The following is a 14,885-nucleotide window of genomic DNA, read 5'->3' on the forward strand; positions in this document are numbered from 1 at the left end:
TAAGTTCAATATTTGAGTCAATGCGAGTATGCATTACATTTTTTTGTACAAAGACATTTGTAGAAATAAAAGGCCGTAGCTGGTTTTAAAGTAACACTAGTAATAAGGGGAAAGAATGTACGAAAGCTGCAAGATAGAAGGTACCTGAAAATAAGCCTGAGATGGGTTTAGATAAAAACCTCCAAATCTGCATTTTCTGTTTTATGTTCCGCTAATTAAAATGCATTACTTTTGCACCCAGAGCTCTACATGAAGTTAGTATTCATTTCTCATATTTTGCATTTTCCATGTGGTTAAGAGAACCTAGTTCTAACTGTTCACTACCCAAAACATAAGCATTACTGGCACACATATCAGTTTCCTCCTACTTTAACCACTACTGATGTCAGTGCAGACTTTTCCAAAACACTGCAGAATATATAAAGTCACCCATTAACTGCCATCTTCATGAACACCATGATTTGCAAACTTATTGCATTCATCGGTCTCTGCAGTGCTGGAGGGAATGGTGAGTATGCTGGTATACTTCACAATATGTGAATTCCTGAAAAGCAAATAGATTTTTCTTGTCAAATGCCTTGTACCAGACTTCCAAGAAAATGTTTCCTAGAATACCATTTTGCTGTTTTGGGACCATATATATTTCTGCCTTTTTCATAACAAATATATTGTATTTTTGCAAAGATTTGTTGCAGATAAGGCATATATAAAAATTGATTATATACTGTAATAACGTGCAGTTATAGCTTTATTTTTTTTCAGTGATACTGAAGCATTCACTGAGTGGCTTTCTTAAACTCTGCAATCTCAACATCTGGATGTACAGTATGCTGTAACTTTGTGTTCTGCAGATCTGTGCTATGATCAAACATGGACAGATTTCTGAATAATTCAACGATATGACACAGTGCATTAAACACTGACTTTCATTTTCATAAAGTATGGATGGTGCACGCTGGCTTTTAAATGTTTTCTATGATGTAGTTTTCTAATGCAGTGGCACTGCAAAGATGGAAATCACTGCTTGACCAAACAGAAGCACATTCACAGACTTTCACAGAATTTCAGAAGCCACCATTTCTTAAATGGATATGTACTGTAGCCACCGACAGAAGAGTGCTTTCCCAGTCTGAACAAGGAATTTTCTGTTCAGCATTATAAAATAACTATTAATATTCTATGTCCTAAGGAAAGAACAGATTGAGTGGACTAATTGACTTTACTTATGTCCAAAACAAATATATTTACATTTACATTATCTTCATGGGTTTCTGATACAATATCCATGACTACAACAGACGTTTTCAAGTTGAAGTGCAAAGGAATTTTATTACTTTTAGATAATCTAGTTTAGATGCACTAATGGCTTTGTGTTCTGGTTTACTATTGGCAAACAGTTGGACCTTACTAAGGTACCATCTCAGATGGACACCAGAGATGTGAGAGTTTCTAAATGACCCTTTTCTTTGATGAAACAAGACATCCTTGACACTTCAGCTGTACAGACTTTTACCTGGCAAAGCTGAAAGCTCTAACATGAGAAGAATATTTGGCCAACGAAATTCAGAACTAAGAATATTGTCATTTTTTAACCTAATATTACCTGTCGCTCAGCATGAATTTCTGTTTAATTATATTTTTTTGTATCGATGCAGAATTGAATGTGAAAAATCTTTAAGATTTCACTTTTCTTTTATGGATTCACCTTTAATGAGTCTGCACTTAACATATAGAATTTACCGATCTTAATTTAAATTGTAAATTAAAATTGCATTATGTTTGCAACATTTCCTGACTATGTCAAATGCTGATGATTTCTTTAGTTACAAATAACTGTATACGTTTTGTATGGCTTGTATGCTGAAAATAATGTGGTGCCATTTATTGCCAATGTAGCACAGAGGGTGTGTGAAGTGTGAAGGCTGAAGGGTTTCAGTTGACCCTTTCTGTATCTAGTTAACACATCAGAGATATTCTAGGAGACTATCTTTACCAGTTTCATTCAGAGCCAGTTAAAGCAAGGCTAATATGTGGTTTTGGAGATGAAGATAAACATCAGGGTATGACCCTGAGCTGGAGATTTTGCTAAGTAAAACCCAGTGCTACCCTTTCAGTTCCGCTGGCTTCACAAAAGTGTGGTAGTTACAGGAAATGAAATTGTTTGTGACTTCAAGATTGAGAGATGTTTTTTTTTTGTTTGTGTGTATGTGAGTGAAAACAATCGCTGAGGAAGTTCAAAGTCATTGGCTCACTGTTGCCCGACTCAACGCCCGCTTGCGAAACCCGAAACTGAAAGGTGCGACTCTTCTCACGGGCATCTCGCTTTTCACCAACAGCCTTCAAGGTCCTCCAGCCATACCGGGTGGTAGCCAGCGATGGAGTTGTCAGGCTGAGGTGCGCCTTCCATTTTAACGGGAAGGGCGAAGAGCTCAGAGTCACGTTGTATCGTGGAATGGGGAGCGACTCTCTTGTGTGTGCCTCCTCTTTCTATCTCCCGAACTCCACCTTCGAGACGGAAGGGCCTGTAGTATGCAGAGGAGATGCCAGTAAGGATGGAGTAGATCTCACTGTGTCTGGACTGCAGGGTGCAGATACAGATCTGTACCGCTGCAGTCTGGAAATCATGTATCCACCGCCCTATCGACAAAGATACGGGAATGGCACTATCATCTACATTCCTGGTAAGACTTACAGTATTTATTTGAGAGTTCTTTGAATACTAAGGTTATATTGTATATCTAGTGTGCAGGTTGGATCTATGGTTGCTAGCAGAGAGCCTGTAAGACTCAGTTCTCAATGGAATGTGGCATCTTGCAGTCGAAACCAAAATTTGGAAAGCTGTCTTATGCAGAGATCTGGAAACGGAACAAGTCAACAGTCCTGTAGTAACTGTAGTTAAGTACTAACCAGCTGGTCCCAGGGAAAATTAGAAAAAAAAAAGGAAATATTCTTTTAGAAGTGACAGCTAAGGCTTTTTAAAGGTTGAAAAAAATTAAACAAAGCAGCTTCAAAAAGAGGAAACTTTAATATTCTCAAAGCATAATAAAGTAACGCTTTTTGGTTGCGTGGGAGTGTTCCAATTGATCATGAACCACAGCAACAGTGTGAGTTTTCATTGTACGAATAAAAGACGCTGCGCATACAGCAGAGATAAGGGCTTGGAAAATTTAGCATATCTTAAGTTATCTTAATTCTCTGTGGTTACTGAGCTGCCTTTTTCCTGTAAAGAAGGGGTCTCCCCTGCCCCCGAAATCACGCATTACATATCCAAATCAGACGTCATTTTGGAGGGAAATTACTTCTTTTTAAAAAAGGTTTGCAAAAGGAGGCGGATTAAAGAATTAAATGTATCCATCTGCCCACAGACACAGAATTCTTAGTATTTCAAATACTTTTTAACACTCTAATTTCTGATTACTTACAGAAGAAACAAAGTGTGCGGATCCTGTTGTTGCTGCTGAAACTGACAAGGAAAATATATTATTTTTTTTGCCTGTATCTGTGCTGGCATTCATTATCATCATGACAATTCTCATCTTGACCTACCGGGTAAGTCTCTTCATATTAACGCCAATTATGTACAGTTTTCACCCAGTGTTACAACCACGCATTGCACTGTCCAGTATTGCATTTATAAGTGATTTCTATTTTTTTTGTTTGTTTGTTTGTTTTGGTGATGTTTTGTATTTTAATCAGTACAAAATTAAAGTGGAGACAAACTTTGTGCAGTTAACATATTAATCGCTTGTGGTTCTTGATGAGTTTCCTCTTTAGTATACTATACAGAAACTGACTTGTTTTTATATTTTTACAGATACTCAGTCTCAAATACAGAAAATCTGAATATGTGGACATGGCGCCAGTGATTTCAAGGAAAGTGGACTGTCAGTATGGATATGAGAATTTCTTGTGAAGATGTTCTTTCTTTTTTTCACTCTTCTAAGCATTATAAAAATGATTTGTATTTCAAATTCATTTTATAATTCTTACGTTAACATTATATGTTAAGTCTCATTTTTATTATTGACTTCAGTGAGTCAGATTTGCAATGTTAGGTGTGATTCTGCAGTGGATACAGTTGAATGATTAGGTAGCATTTTTAAAAATGCACAATTGAAGAATTTTACATCTTTTAAATACAGGTATATTTATTGTTCTAACACTGCTGGGTGAAGAATGTCTACTTTGTCACGATCAGATTTATGGTTGAAAAGATTACTACAGTACATTATATGTAGAAAGACTCATACTGTATGTGAACAGTAGGGCCCATCTGAATCAATCCATTCCAGAATTGTGATGCAGCCACCTTAACTATGTAAGTGCAAATCAGCAGAATCAATATAGCAATAAAGGAATTGGTAGTATCAAAAGTCTGGAATGGAGCAGACTGCAAGGGTGCAGATTGAGTAATCCCAATTTAATGTATGATATTTTTTACATACCTGTATTTAAACTTTTCCCCAAAAATGACACTGTAATCCAAAATGTAGATTAAAAATCTCCTCAACCTGAATAAATCTGGTGCATAGAAAAAAAGCTAATTTCTTTACATTTTACAATGTTAAGAATATTGACACCAAAATCTGTGTTTGAAACCATGTTGTCTTTGGAATGACTTTTTCATGAAAGACCAGGCATATACAGTATTGTATATATTTATTATTCTATATATCATATATATGTGTGTTATAACAATAACAATAAATCAGCAGATGATTCTTATAATAATCCTTTCCAGGAGGAAGTATTTTTCCTTACCTGAAGATGTCAGTAGTAAGGCTGGACAATTTCATCCCAGAAAGGAAATAGTTACTGCTGTCTGCCAGCATCTCCTAACAACACAAGAAAATTGCTCGTGCTTATGAGTTAACACACTCATAAGGCACACTTTAATAGTTAAATCTTTTCCCAGCTAGATGGCACTGTGCTACTATTAACCTCTGTGTTCTTCTCAGTAGCTATTATACCTGATGCTTTTGGTATTCTGGAGAAATCCCCTTCTGAATTCATATACTTTCAGCAACAGACGTTCTTGCAAATACTATACTAATAACACTGAAAATATTGAGTTTAACTGTATGATAATACAGTATGACCAATGTTTTACCTATGTTTTTTGTATTATAATGTAAATATTGAAAAAGCATTAGATTGTTTCCTACATAGTTTGTGAAACGGTAATGCTTAATAAAGATGAAAGAAATTAAGTGTCTCTGCTTCATGTTCTCTTGTAACAGAATAAATCTAGAAAATAATGAGAATTTTAAAAATAAGGTTTTTGAGATGTGCCAGTGTGCAAGATGCAAAGGAACAAGTTATGTTAGTTCTGAAGAAGGCTGCACAGCTGAAACATCTTAATCTTCTTTACAGTTTTCAGTGTGGAATTAACCCTTTACTTCTTTATTTAAAACAATAATACTTAAAAGAGAAAAAGCAAAACATTTAAGGAAACTGCCATTGCTATTAATTTAAGTTGTGTATACAGTATTTTGCATACAAGGCAAATAGGCAATATGCAAATCTGTGTTTTTGTACTGTAGAATTTGCAGCTTAATTAAAGATGTAAAGTTTTGATGAAGACAACAATTCTCACCAAAATTTTACAAGCTAATTTCCTGTATATTTAGAGAGAAATAACGTTTTTTTTGCTGTTTTTTGACTGCTTTATCTTCTGTCTTAAGGCATTGATGGCAATCTACTGTATATAGAAATTAAGAGAAATACAAGGAAGGACAATACAATATTAAAACAAAATATCTGGAAAATATATTCACTTTGTAAACATCGAAATATTTTTAAAAGCAATGGAATTTGAATACATATGTATCCTTGCATATTTAAATCTACTTCTAGAACACATACTATACAGTTTTATAACTCAAGCTGTGGAAATACATGTAAAGAAACAACAAACACAACTTTTCGACTGTGGAGCCTTCTTTTGTGTTTCTTCAATTTTCAGCAGGGAATAAACCTTTACTTGTTCCTTTGCAGCCTACGCATGCTGACGCAGCGCCCTACAGTATTTGAACATAAATACATGTATACAATAAGCATAAATTTATTCTTAATTTCGAAAAAAATGCACAATGTTTCTCATGACTACACATGAATCCGGGTTGGATTTCTGTCAGCATGGACCAAATTAATCACATATGAACACAATCCTAAACCCTACAGTGTATGCTCTTTTACACTGCTTCTCATTGCCAGTGAATGTTTTCTCTTGTGATTAGTGCATGCTGCTTGTGCGTTTCAAATTCCAGGTGGTACAGTAGAAGACACTACTGTACAACATGGTTCCATTTATAGCATTTACATGCAGCATTTATACAGTAGATATGAGTATTGAAGAACCACTTCAAACCACATCAGTCTGCTCATGATTTTAAAGGAGTACAGTATGAACCATGTTTCATTTAAGGCAGATAGAGGTTTTGGAAGTTTGTCAATCCACACCTTATCGAGTTTTGGACATGAACAGTGAACAGAAGAGTCTGCGCACATCCATGGGTCATCACAGAAGTGTGAAGCTTTATCCCTGAGATTTGATCACAATACCAGACAAACTAGGTTAGTTTAGCTACGCATCACAGGCAAAAGTGTGTGAGTTATTTTACCCACATACTGTATATCAGTATTTGCATTGTCTGTTTTTTTAATAGAATATGCTGTGCCACTGAGAAAACATGTTTGTTCAATATGTCTAGTATTTACAGGACGATAAGTCATTTGGTGTAGTATCTACAGTACAATGGAGCTACAGTGGCTGTGTTCCAGAGCTCTTAGCTGTTCTTGTGAAATTGAGAACCTTTAGTGATTTTCTTACTTTAGAACGTCATTTCCCTTTGTGGAAGGACACATGGCACCCTACCTCATTCCTCTGTCCTGGCAAATGTGTCTCTGGTCCCTCTCTTCCCTGGTTTTGGTACCAAGTACTGTATATCCTGCACATATTTGGCAAATATGATACAGAAGGTATATCACCCTTTGTGCTTAGAAATTGTTATTAAGATATTGGATCATTCTTTGAAAGGACTGAGTTTTAACACCTGCATTTTAAATTGAGAGGTGTATGTAATAATGTATTTGCAAATATTGTAATAAATAATTGTAATGGAGAGGCCAAGAAAATGCATTCCCTTCCTGTGCTTCAGTGTGAATGTTCATACTGTTGTGAAAAGACAATGGAACACCAGCATTCATACATGTAAGAGATCTTTTTTTTTATGTCGCTTGCCTTACTGCACCAGAGATGTGTATGTGTTGGGCTCTCTTCACACTCCATCTTCCTCATTTCACTGATTAATCCAAAAACATCAAGGTATGACATAATCACTATCACAGTCAGCCATAACTGTCTGAGCTTTAGAGTACTGTGTTGCCAGTTCCTGGCTCTCTGTGCTTGGAGCTTCAGATCCAACAGAGGCAGATTATCTGTTAGCTGGCAGGCAGCTTCTCTTTGCACACCATCTAATATTACTTTATGTTGCTTCTTCTTCATTTAATCTGCAGATCAGTTAAAGCTTCCCACACCTTTTGTGTTTTGTATCACAAGTGCTACACACTGTACGTCTGTGATGCTTGGCACACCCACACAATGCACAGAAAGCGACATTCTTTGCTACTTTCCATTGGATTTCATACTGAGATGCATCCTTTTAGAATAAATTCAGCTTTCTTTTTTTAAGTTGTGTGCTCTATTTTATTGCCCGCAAACAAAAGCTATATTTGTAACAAGGCAAAATGTTTGCTGCATTCTGATAGAGGGTCATGCAAAGCATTGTCAGTCTCAGGGCTACAGTGTAGGCCTTTTAAATCTGACAATCCCAGTAGCGTCAACTGCAAGGCCAGACTGAGAATACATGAACCCTGTCACCCTGGAAACCAATCAAGTGTGTCTTTGAGAGGCGAAAAGAAAAAACACAAATTATAAACTGAAATAACCTGCTAAATGGACACAAATCTACCTGCTTCTGGGCAGGTGTTCCCAGTCCTCATCCTGGAAGCCCTGACACCTGCTGGCTTTTATTGTAGCCAAGCTCTCTGTGACACAACTCAACCCTTAATTGACTTAATAATATGATTCATTTGCACTTTTTGTTTTCATGTCTTGTGAAGAAAGAATTATCTGCTGTGCAATAAACAATTCTCTAAGAATAACACTAACAGTAAAATAGAATGGTAAGAATAGAATAAGCATAACTTATTAGTATCAGCTAACAGTCTGAGCAGCATCCTCTCCAGGCATCTGTGACAAGGCAGATAGGTCAGGCAAGGCAACTTGTTTATTAATACAAAAATAATACAAATCTCGCATCTGAACCTTTAATATACCATAGTCGGTGTTATGTGTTGCAGATGGGAGACGGCCTGGAGAAGTATCGGGAAGAGGCTCAAGAGAACCTAAAAGAAGCCCAACAGGCCCGGAAGCGTTGGTATGACCAGAATGCACACCACTGGGAGTACCAGCCAGGTCTTGCTCCTGCTTCCCTCTGCAAAGAGTAGGCTGCTGGCCAAGTGGCAAGGGCCTTACACCATCCTGCATAAGGTGTCAGAGATGTCAGAAAGGGCATTCTGTGGAATGACCAGGAGAGCAAAAAATACCCTATGCGTAGTGGCAAAAAGGCCTGGCTCAGGAGGTCAGACGATGTCGGGTAGAAACCTATGCCCTTAGGCCGTGAACGAGATGACCTGGTGCTAGGTGAGTCTCAAGATACCCGATCCCTCAATGCTGAGCAAGGAGGTAAGGGTGACCCGGAAATATAATATAACCGGTTACAAATGAAGTAACACATCTGGTACTATACAGTATATTCATATCTTTCAACAAATCTACTCAAAGCATTCCAAATAAAATCATGGCTAATGTTAGCCAAAATTGTGGCAATCATCCTTACTTGCTGAACACTTTGCTTTCTGCTGCATTGGAGGTTGTGACATCTCAGAATTTACCTTCTTTGTCAGAAAGTCTTCAAACTATTCATCTATCAATATTCATCATCTTTCTATGAATTGCCTTCTTCATAAGAGCTATCTCAGCATGTGTCTTCAGTTATTCTGATTGCAAACCAGCAAAATCTTTATTTCTGCCTCCCAGGTTTTATGGGAGCCACATCAAAAATGTTCAAATACCCCTGTTTATAGTTTGTCTCAGTTTCCCAGATTGTTTTATTTTGCCAGATTTAAAATATTAACTATGTATAATATAGCCAAGCTTCATATGATTACATAAACTGCATGTAAAAGTGATTATTGCATTTTAAGTACTGTATTACAATATCTGCAAGATATTACACTGTTTGGATTTTCATTCTAGCTGAATTCAAACTTAATTGATCTCATACAGTAATTAAGATAACAATGTTTTTGAAAAGAACCATGTTCTTCCTTCAGCGAAACAGCAGGAGTTCTCATTTTCCCAATGAAATTTGACAAAACTGTGAACTTGAGTTTTGTATTTTAAACATTTTAAATGTTTCTGGGTGTTGGAGGGCTAATAAGAAACAGTTTTGAACCATAAGGTCAGGCTCATGAATGTCTGAGGAGGGTATGTTCAGATTAGAGATTAATTTCTCTGATTTTATTGTCAACATTTGTCACTTTGTCCCATAAGTATATCAGCTTGATTTTTGACAAGATGACAGAGAGGAAATGACAAGAGTGTTCAGTTCCTCTGTAAAATTAATGATTATTGAGGTCAGTGCCTTTATCTCATACATTTCAGAGAAACACCCAAAAGAACAGGAAATGAGGTACACGTTCTAAAAAACAAAGGTGTTTTTTGATGCGTTTTTCCTAGAGCGAACAATTTATCTCTACTCCACTATAAAGGGAAACTACTACCAGTGTATGCTGCTGTTGCAAATATCACAATTAGAAATGTGAAAAAGAAGAAAAAAGCAGCTTAGTTTTGCAAACTAAATGTGTGATTTATTTTCGTATTTTTAATAAAATAATACTGAAGTGTTAAGGACAATTTGTACAGCATGTGCTCATCCCTTAATCCCTTCAGTGCTTATATTATCTCTGAATTAAACGATTAAAGAAGTCGTTCAAGCATTTTCCACTACAATAGGTATACTGCAGTAGATGTTATCTATGTACAGAATACAGTATGTTGCAAAGTCACAAGTATCGATCAATTCAGTTGACATATTCTTATAGAGTCTTATACTTATTAAAACTGCCTCAAAAGCTGTATTATATTGCAGTTTAAAGCAAAGCTCAGTTTGTCATTGAAGATCATCCCCACCCTATTCTTTCCCATCACCAGCGACCTGAAGGCTCTTCTGAATGACAAGAAGAGAGCCTTTAGGAGGGGAGATAAGGAAGAGGTCAAGCGTGTACAGAGGGAGCTAAAGCAGAAGTTAAGAGAGAGCAAGGACGCCTACAGGAGGAAGGTAGAGAACAAGCTGCAAAGGAATAGGGTGAGAGATGTACGGAGCAGCATGAGAGAGATCACTGGCTTCAAACAGGCTGGGGTTGCAACAGAAGGGAACCTGGAGATGGCCAACGAGTTGAACCAGTTCTTTAACAGGTTTGATTCTGGGTCCTCTGTGGCGCAACACCCATCCCCCCACAGCCACACGCTCCCTAACCCTTCACAGCTGCAACTGCCCAACACCTCCTCCATCCCCCCACAACCATGGCCGCCTACAGCTACAACCCCCGACGGCTGCTCACCCACCCATCCCCCACAGCTGCCACTCTCCAACACCTCCGCCATTAACACCTCCAGCACTGAAAGCACTATGAGCATCATCCCCCGGGCCAGGCTGACCATCACAGCTGACCAGGTGAAGAAGGAGCTGAAGAGGCTGCACGAGGGTAAGGCCACAGGACCAGATAACATCTGTCCCAGAGTTCTGAGGGCCTGTGCTGATCAGCTGAGCGGAGTGCTCCAGCGACTGTTCAACCTGAGCCTGCGCTTGGAGAGAGTCCCGGTGCTCTGGAAGACATCATGCCTGGTCCCGGTACCAAAGAAAGGGCGCCCCTCTGTCCTCAACGACTACAGACCAGTTGCACTGACTTCTCACATCATGAAGACACTGGAGAGGCTGGTCTTATCCCACCTGAGACCCCTGGTCAGCTCATCACTGGACACCCTACAGTTTGCCTACCAGCCCAGTGTTGGTGTGGAGGATGCGATCATCTACATGCTGCAAAGGGCCTACTCACACCTGGACAGGGCTGGCAACACTGTAAGGATCATGTTTTTCGACTTCTCCAGTGCCTTCAATACCATCCAGCCCTTACTTCTAAGGAGGAAGCTGGAGGAGATGCAAGTCGATGCCTCCATGACCTCGTGGATCACTGACTACCTGACGGGCAGACCACAGTCTGTGAGACTTCAGAACTGTGTGTCTGAACTGGTAGTGAGTAACACAGGGGCACCTCAAGGGACAGTTCTTTCTCCATTCCTCTTCACCCTCTATACTTCGGTACAACTCAAAGTCATGCCACCTGCAAAAGTTCTCAGATGACTCTGCAATTGTGGGATGTATCAAGGGTGAGCAGGAGGAGGAGTACAGAGGACTGGTCAGCAGCTTTGTGGAGTGGTGTGGGGTGAACCACTTGGAACTGAATGTTACAAAGACAAAGGAACTGGTGGTGGATTTCAGGAGGAAAAAGGTCAAACCTACTCCTGTCTACATCCATGGGAGTGGCGTGGAGATGGTGGACTCGTACAAGTACCTGGGAGTGCACATCGACGATAGACTGGAATGGTCTAAGAACATCGAGGCCATCTATAAGAAAGGACAGAGCCGACTTTACTTCTTGAGGAGGCTCAGGTCCTTCAATGTGTGTAGTAAGATGCTACACATGTTTTATCAGTCGGTGGTAGCGAGTGCCATTTTCTACGCAGTGGTGTGCTGGGGCTCTGGGATTAGAGCAGTAGATTCCAAAAGGCTGAACAAGCTCATCAGGAGAGCAAGCTCTGTCATTGGGTCTGACCTGGACCCCTTGGAGGTAGTGGCTGAGAGGAGAATGATGTCCAAACTAGAGGCCATCATGGACAACTTCTCCCATCCCCTCTATGACAGGCTTGCAGGAATGAAGAGCACGTTCAGCAATAGACTGATTCATCCACGGTGCGACAGGGAACGCTACAGGAGGTCATTCTTGCCGTCTGCCATAAGACTGTACAACGCATCCACCTTGCGTCTTGGCAGAGGCAACAGCGACAGTGACCTGTTTCTGGACTAAACGCATATACACATCTACTGCTACATCTGTTCTCTTTCTTTTTCTTTTTCTTTTTCCCGTTTACAACCACTTTTGTGCAATATATGCCAGGGACCTGTGCAATACATTTTTATTTATATTTATATCTATGGTTACATCTATATTTATATTCATACGTGTGATACGATTTTCTGTGTACTGTTCTGTTCTAGTTTGTTCTTGTGTGTCCGGACTGTGAGTAACTCTTGTATTGTATTGTATGTATTGTACTATTATTATATAATTCGTTACACTGTGGCTGTGTTGTGTGTGTTAAGCTGCTGTTGCACTGCAATTTCCCTCACGGGATCAATAAAGTATCTATCTATCTATCTATCTATCTATCTATCTATCTATCTATCTATCTATCTATCTATCTATCTATCTATCTATCTATCTATCTATCTATCTATCTATCTATCTATCTTGACATCCAGACACCTACAAATGGGTGTTTTATCAAAGAAGGATCCTGCCCAGGATTAAATCATTACCTTAAACAGATGTTAAATGATCCAATTTTCCTATTCCATAATAGAGCACCTCTAAACAATGAGAGATGTCTTTTAGCCGAAAGATGTCACAATTATGAAATTCTGAATTTAAGACAGCAAGTCCCCTGAGAGTGGGATTATTCCTCTAGGGCTCAGATTATCCTTTTTAACCCCTAAATGAAACTCAAAGTCAGTGTATTCTGGGAAAGGATGTACCCTTTGATAATCCTGAATTAACTTGGAAAGGATACAGAGTACAAGCCTGGTCAGGGTCTTTAAATAAGGGACACTCCCTGTACAGTACCTCCAACCTGAGCCTCCAGATTTTTAAAAAGTTTTACTCAATGCATACATTAGAAAGAAATCAACAAAAACATAATAAAACAACAAACAAGTTGTATTGTCTTTCTTCAAAAGGCAATATATCAGGTTGTGACACAGCTACCTAAATTATGATGTAATTTTCTCCTTTCAGGTCTTCTCTAATGTGTCTTCTACCTTGGATACAAATTTGCGAGTGATGGATTTTTATGAAGACTGGACATGGAATGATTTTCTCCACCTTCCCAAAAATGTTAAATAAATAACAGAAAATACTGAAAAGTATTAATTATTTTTTTCTATTGCATTGACATATGACATTGATAGTCTATTGTATGATGTTTATGGAGAGAAAAAAAGTGGTTTGCACATTTTTGCACACCTTTACAGGTATGTGTTTATTTATGACAGAATGACAAGAGGCTACTGTATGTGATATTTATTAACTTCATTGACAGGCAAAAATAAAAGGACAGCTAAGCACTCTCCCTAAGTCTCTGAATGGTTAGAATTCACTGAATGACAGCTATTTCTAACTATTAGATCATCTTTTTCTGTATTGGATTAAAAAAAATAATGGGGTCTTTAGCACCCAATTCTTGTTTTTTTATATTTCCTTAGCACACAGGACTAAATTTTACTCTGCAAATTTACTTTTTTATAGGAAGGAGACACAAGTTTTTATGCATTTTGGCGAATTTTTATTTTTGTGATTGTATTTTGCTGGTGAATTAATAAATTATCGATGGACTTTGTAACTTCGCTAAACTGATATGCTAGATAAATATCCCTATGAAAAGATACATTTGCTTTATGCTGTCGTATCTGGTTATGAAACACGCTGTTGAAAAGCTTAGGTTGCCTTTTGTCTTGTGATATAAAATCTGTGGTGCTGTGTTTTGATGTTGCAAGTAATTAATTATAAGACACCCACTTTGCAGTTTCTGTCTGAAGTGCTGTTGTCAGCATTATGCTGCTGATTTGTTTATTACAAACTAGTTTCGTTGCTATGAAAACAAACTTAATGGTTGTATTGTAAGGATATTGGGGGTCATTTGCATTTGCGATAGTTTGAGAAACAATAAAAAATATTTTGGTCACGTGAGGTGTCCTTCAGTCCCACTTGGGACAAAATGGCGATTTATACTTTTGAAATGGAATTTGTTTAACTGAAGTCTGGAAGGGATAACTATCGAAAAAGCCAATTTCATACAGCTGTCTTAAATCACAATCATTACTGCCTTTCAATATATACTGTATATATACTGTAACACTCACAACTCTTCTCATATTAAACTTAACTTGTTAACTTTTTTCTCTGAATGGGGTTCCAGCCTCCTTGTCCCACGGCCAAAGGGCTGCCCCTTAAAACGTTAAACCAAAACTTACCACAGTTAAAATCCTCAACACACGTTCACAAAGGATTTGGTTCTTGGATTTTCCTCGTAAAACAGTCTCATTCTAAAATCCAGTTAAATAAGGGCAACTTAAATTTCAATGAAAAATTAACCAGGTCAATGACAGATGACGTTGATAAACTTGTTTTCTGTTTTAGTATTCCATATTATTTACACGTCTCTGCAATTCTGCATCACGTTACTAAGAAGATTTGCAAAAAAGATGGAAAAATTAAGCCCTGCAGTAGAATTAATAGAGGTGCACACTGATTTTCTAAATCTCATCTGCATGAGAACAGTATGTTGCTTAAGTGAAAACCTTGCTTTAATATTGTTACAGCTATTGCGACTATTCAAGCGCCTTTAAGGATCCACTATACAATGGGTAACATCTAGCTAATGTCAATGTTTCCTGTTCTCAAGAGCTTCAAAGCGAGGAGAT

At 38.1% G+C, this 14,885-nt stretch overlaps 1 protein-coding gene across 1 annotated transcript; it reads left to right on the forward strand.

Moving 5' to 3' along the window:
* The first annotated feature begins 432 nt into the window (after window positions 1–432).
* On the forward strand, window positions 433–5,225 carry LOC102690085 (cytotoxic T-lymphocyte protein 4-like). Its single transcript, XM_015359349.2, has 4 exons — window positions 433–508; window positions 2,337–2,681; window positions 3,425–3,549; window positions 3,815–5,225. Exons 1-4 carry the CDS (start codon window positions 448–450, stop codon window positions 3,911–3,913), a joined length of 630 nt encoding a protein of 209 aa, XP_015214835.1. The 5' UTR covers window positions 433–447; the 3' UTR covers window positions 3,914–5,225.
* Window positions 5,226–14,885: the final 9,660 nt, after the last annotated feature.

Source organism: Lepisosteus oculatus, chromosome 12 (genome assembly GCF_040954835.1).
Source record: "Lepisosteus oculatus isolate fLepOcu1 chromosome 12, fLepOcu1.hap2, whole genome shotgun sequence".
Lineage (NCBI taxonomy): Eukaryota > Metazoa > Chordata > Actinopteri > Semionotiformes > Lepisosteidae > Lepisosteus > Lepisosteus oculatus.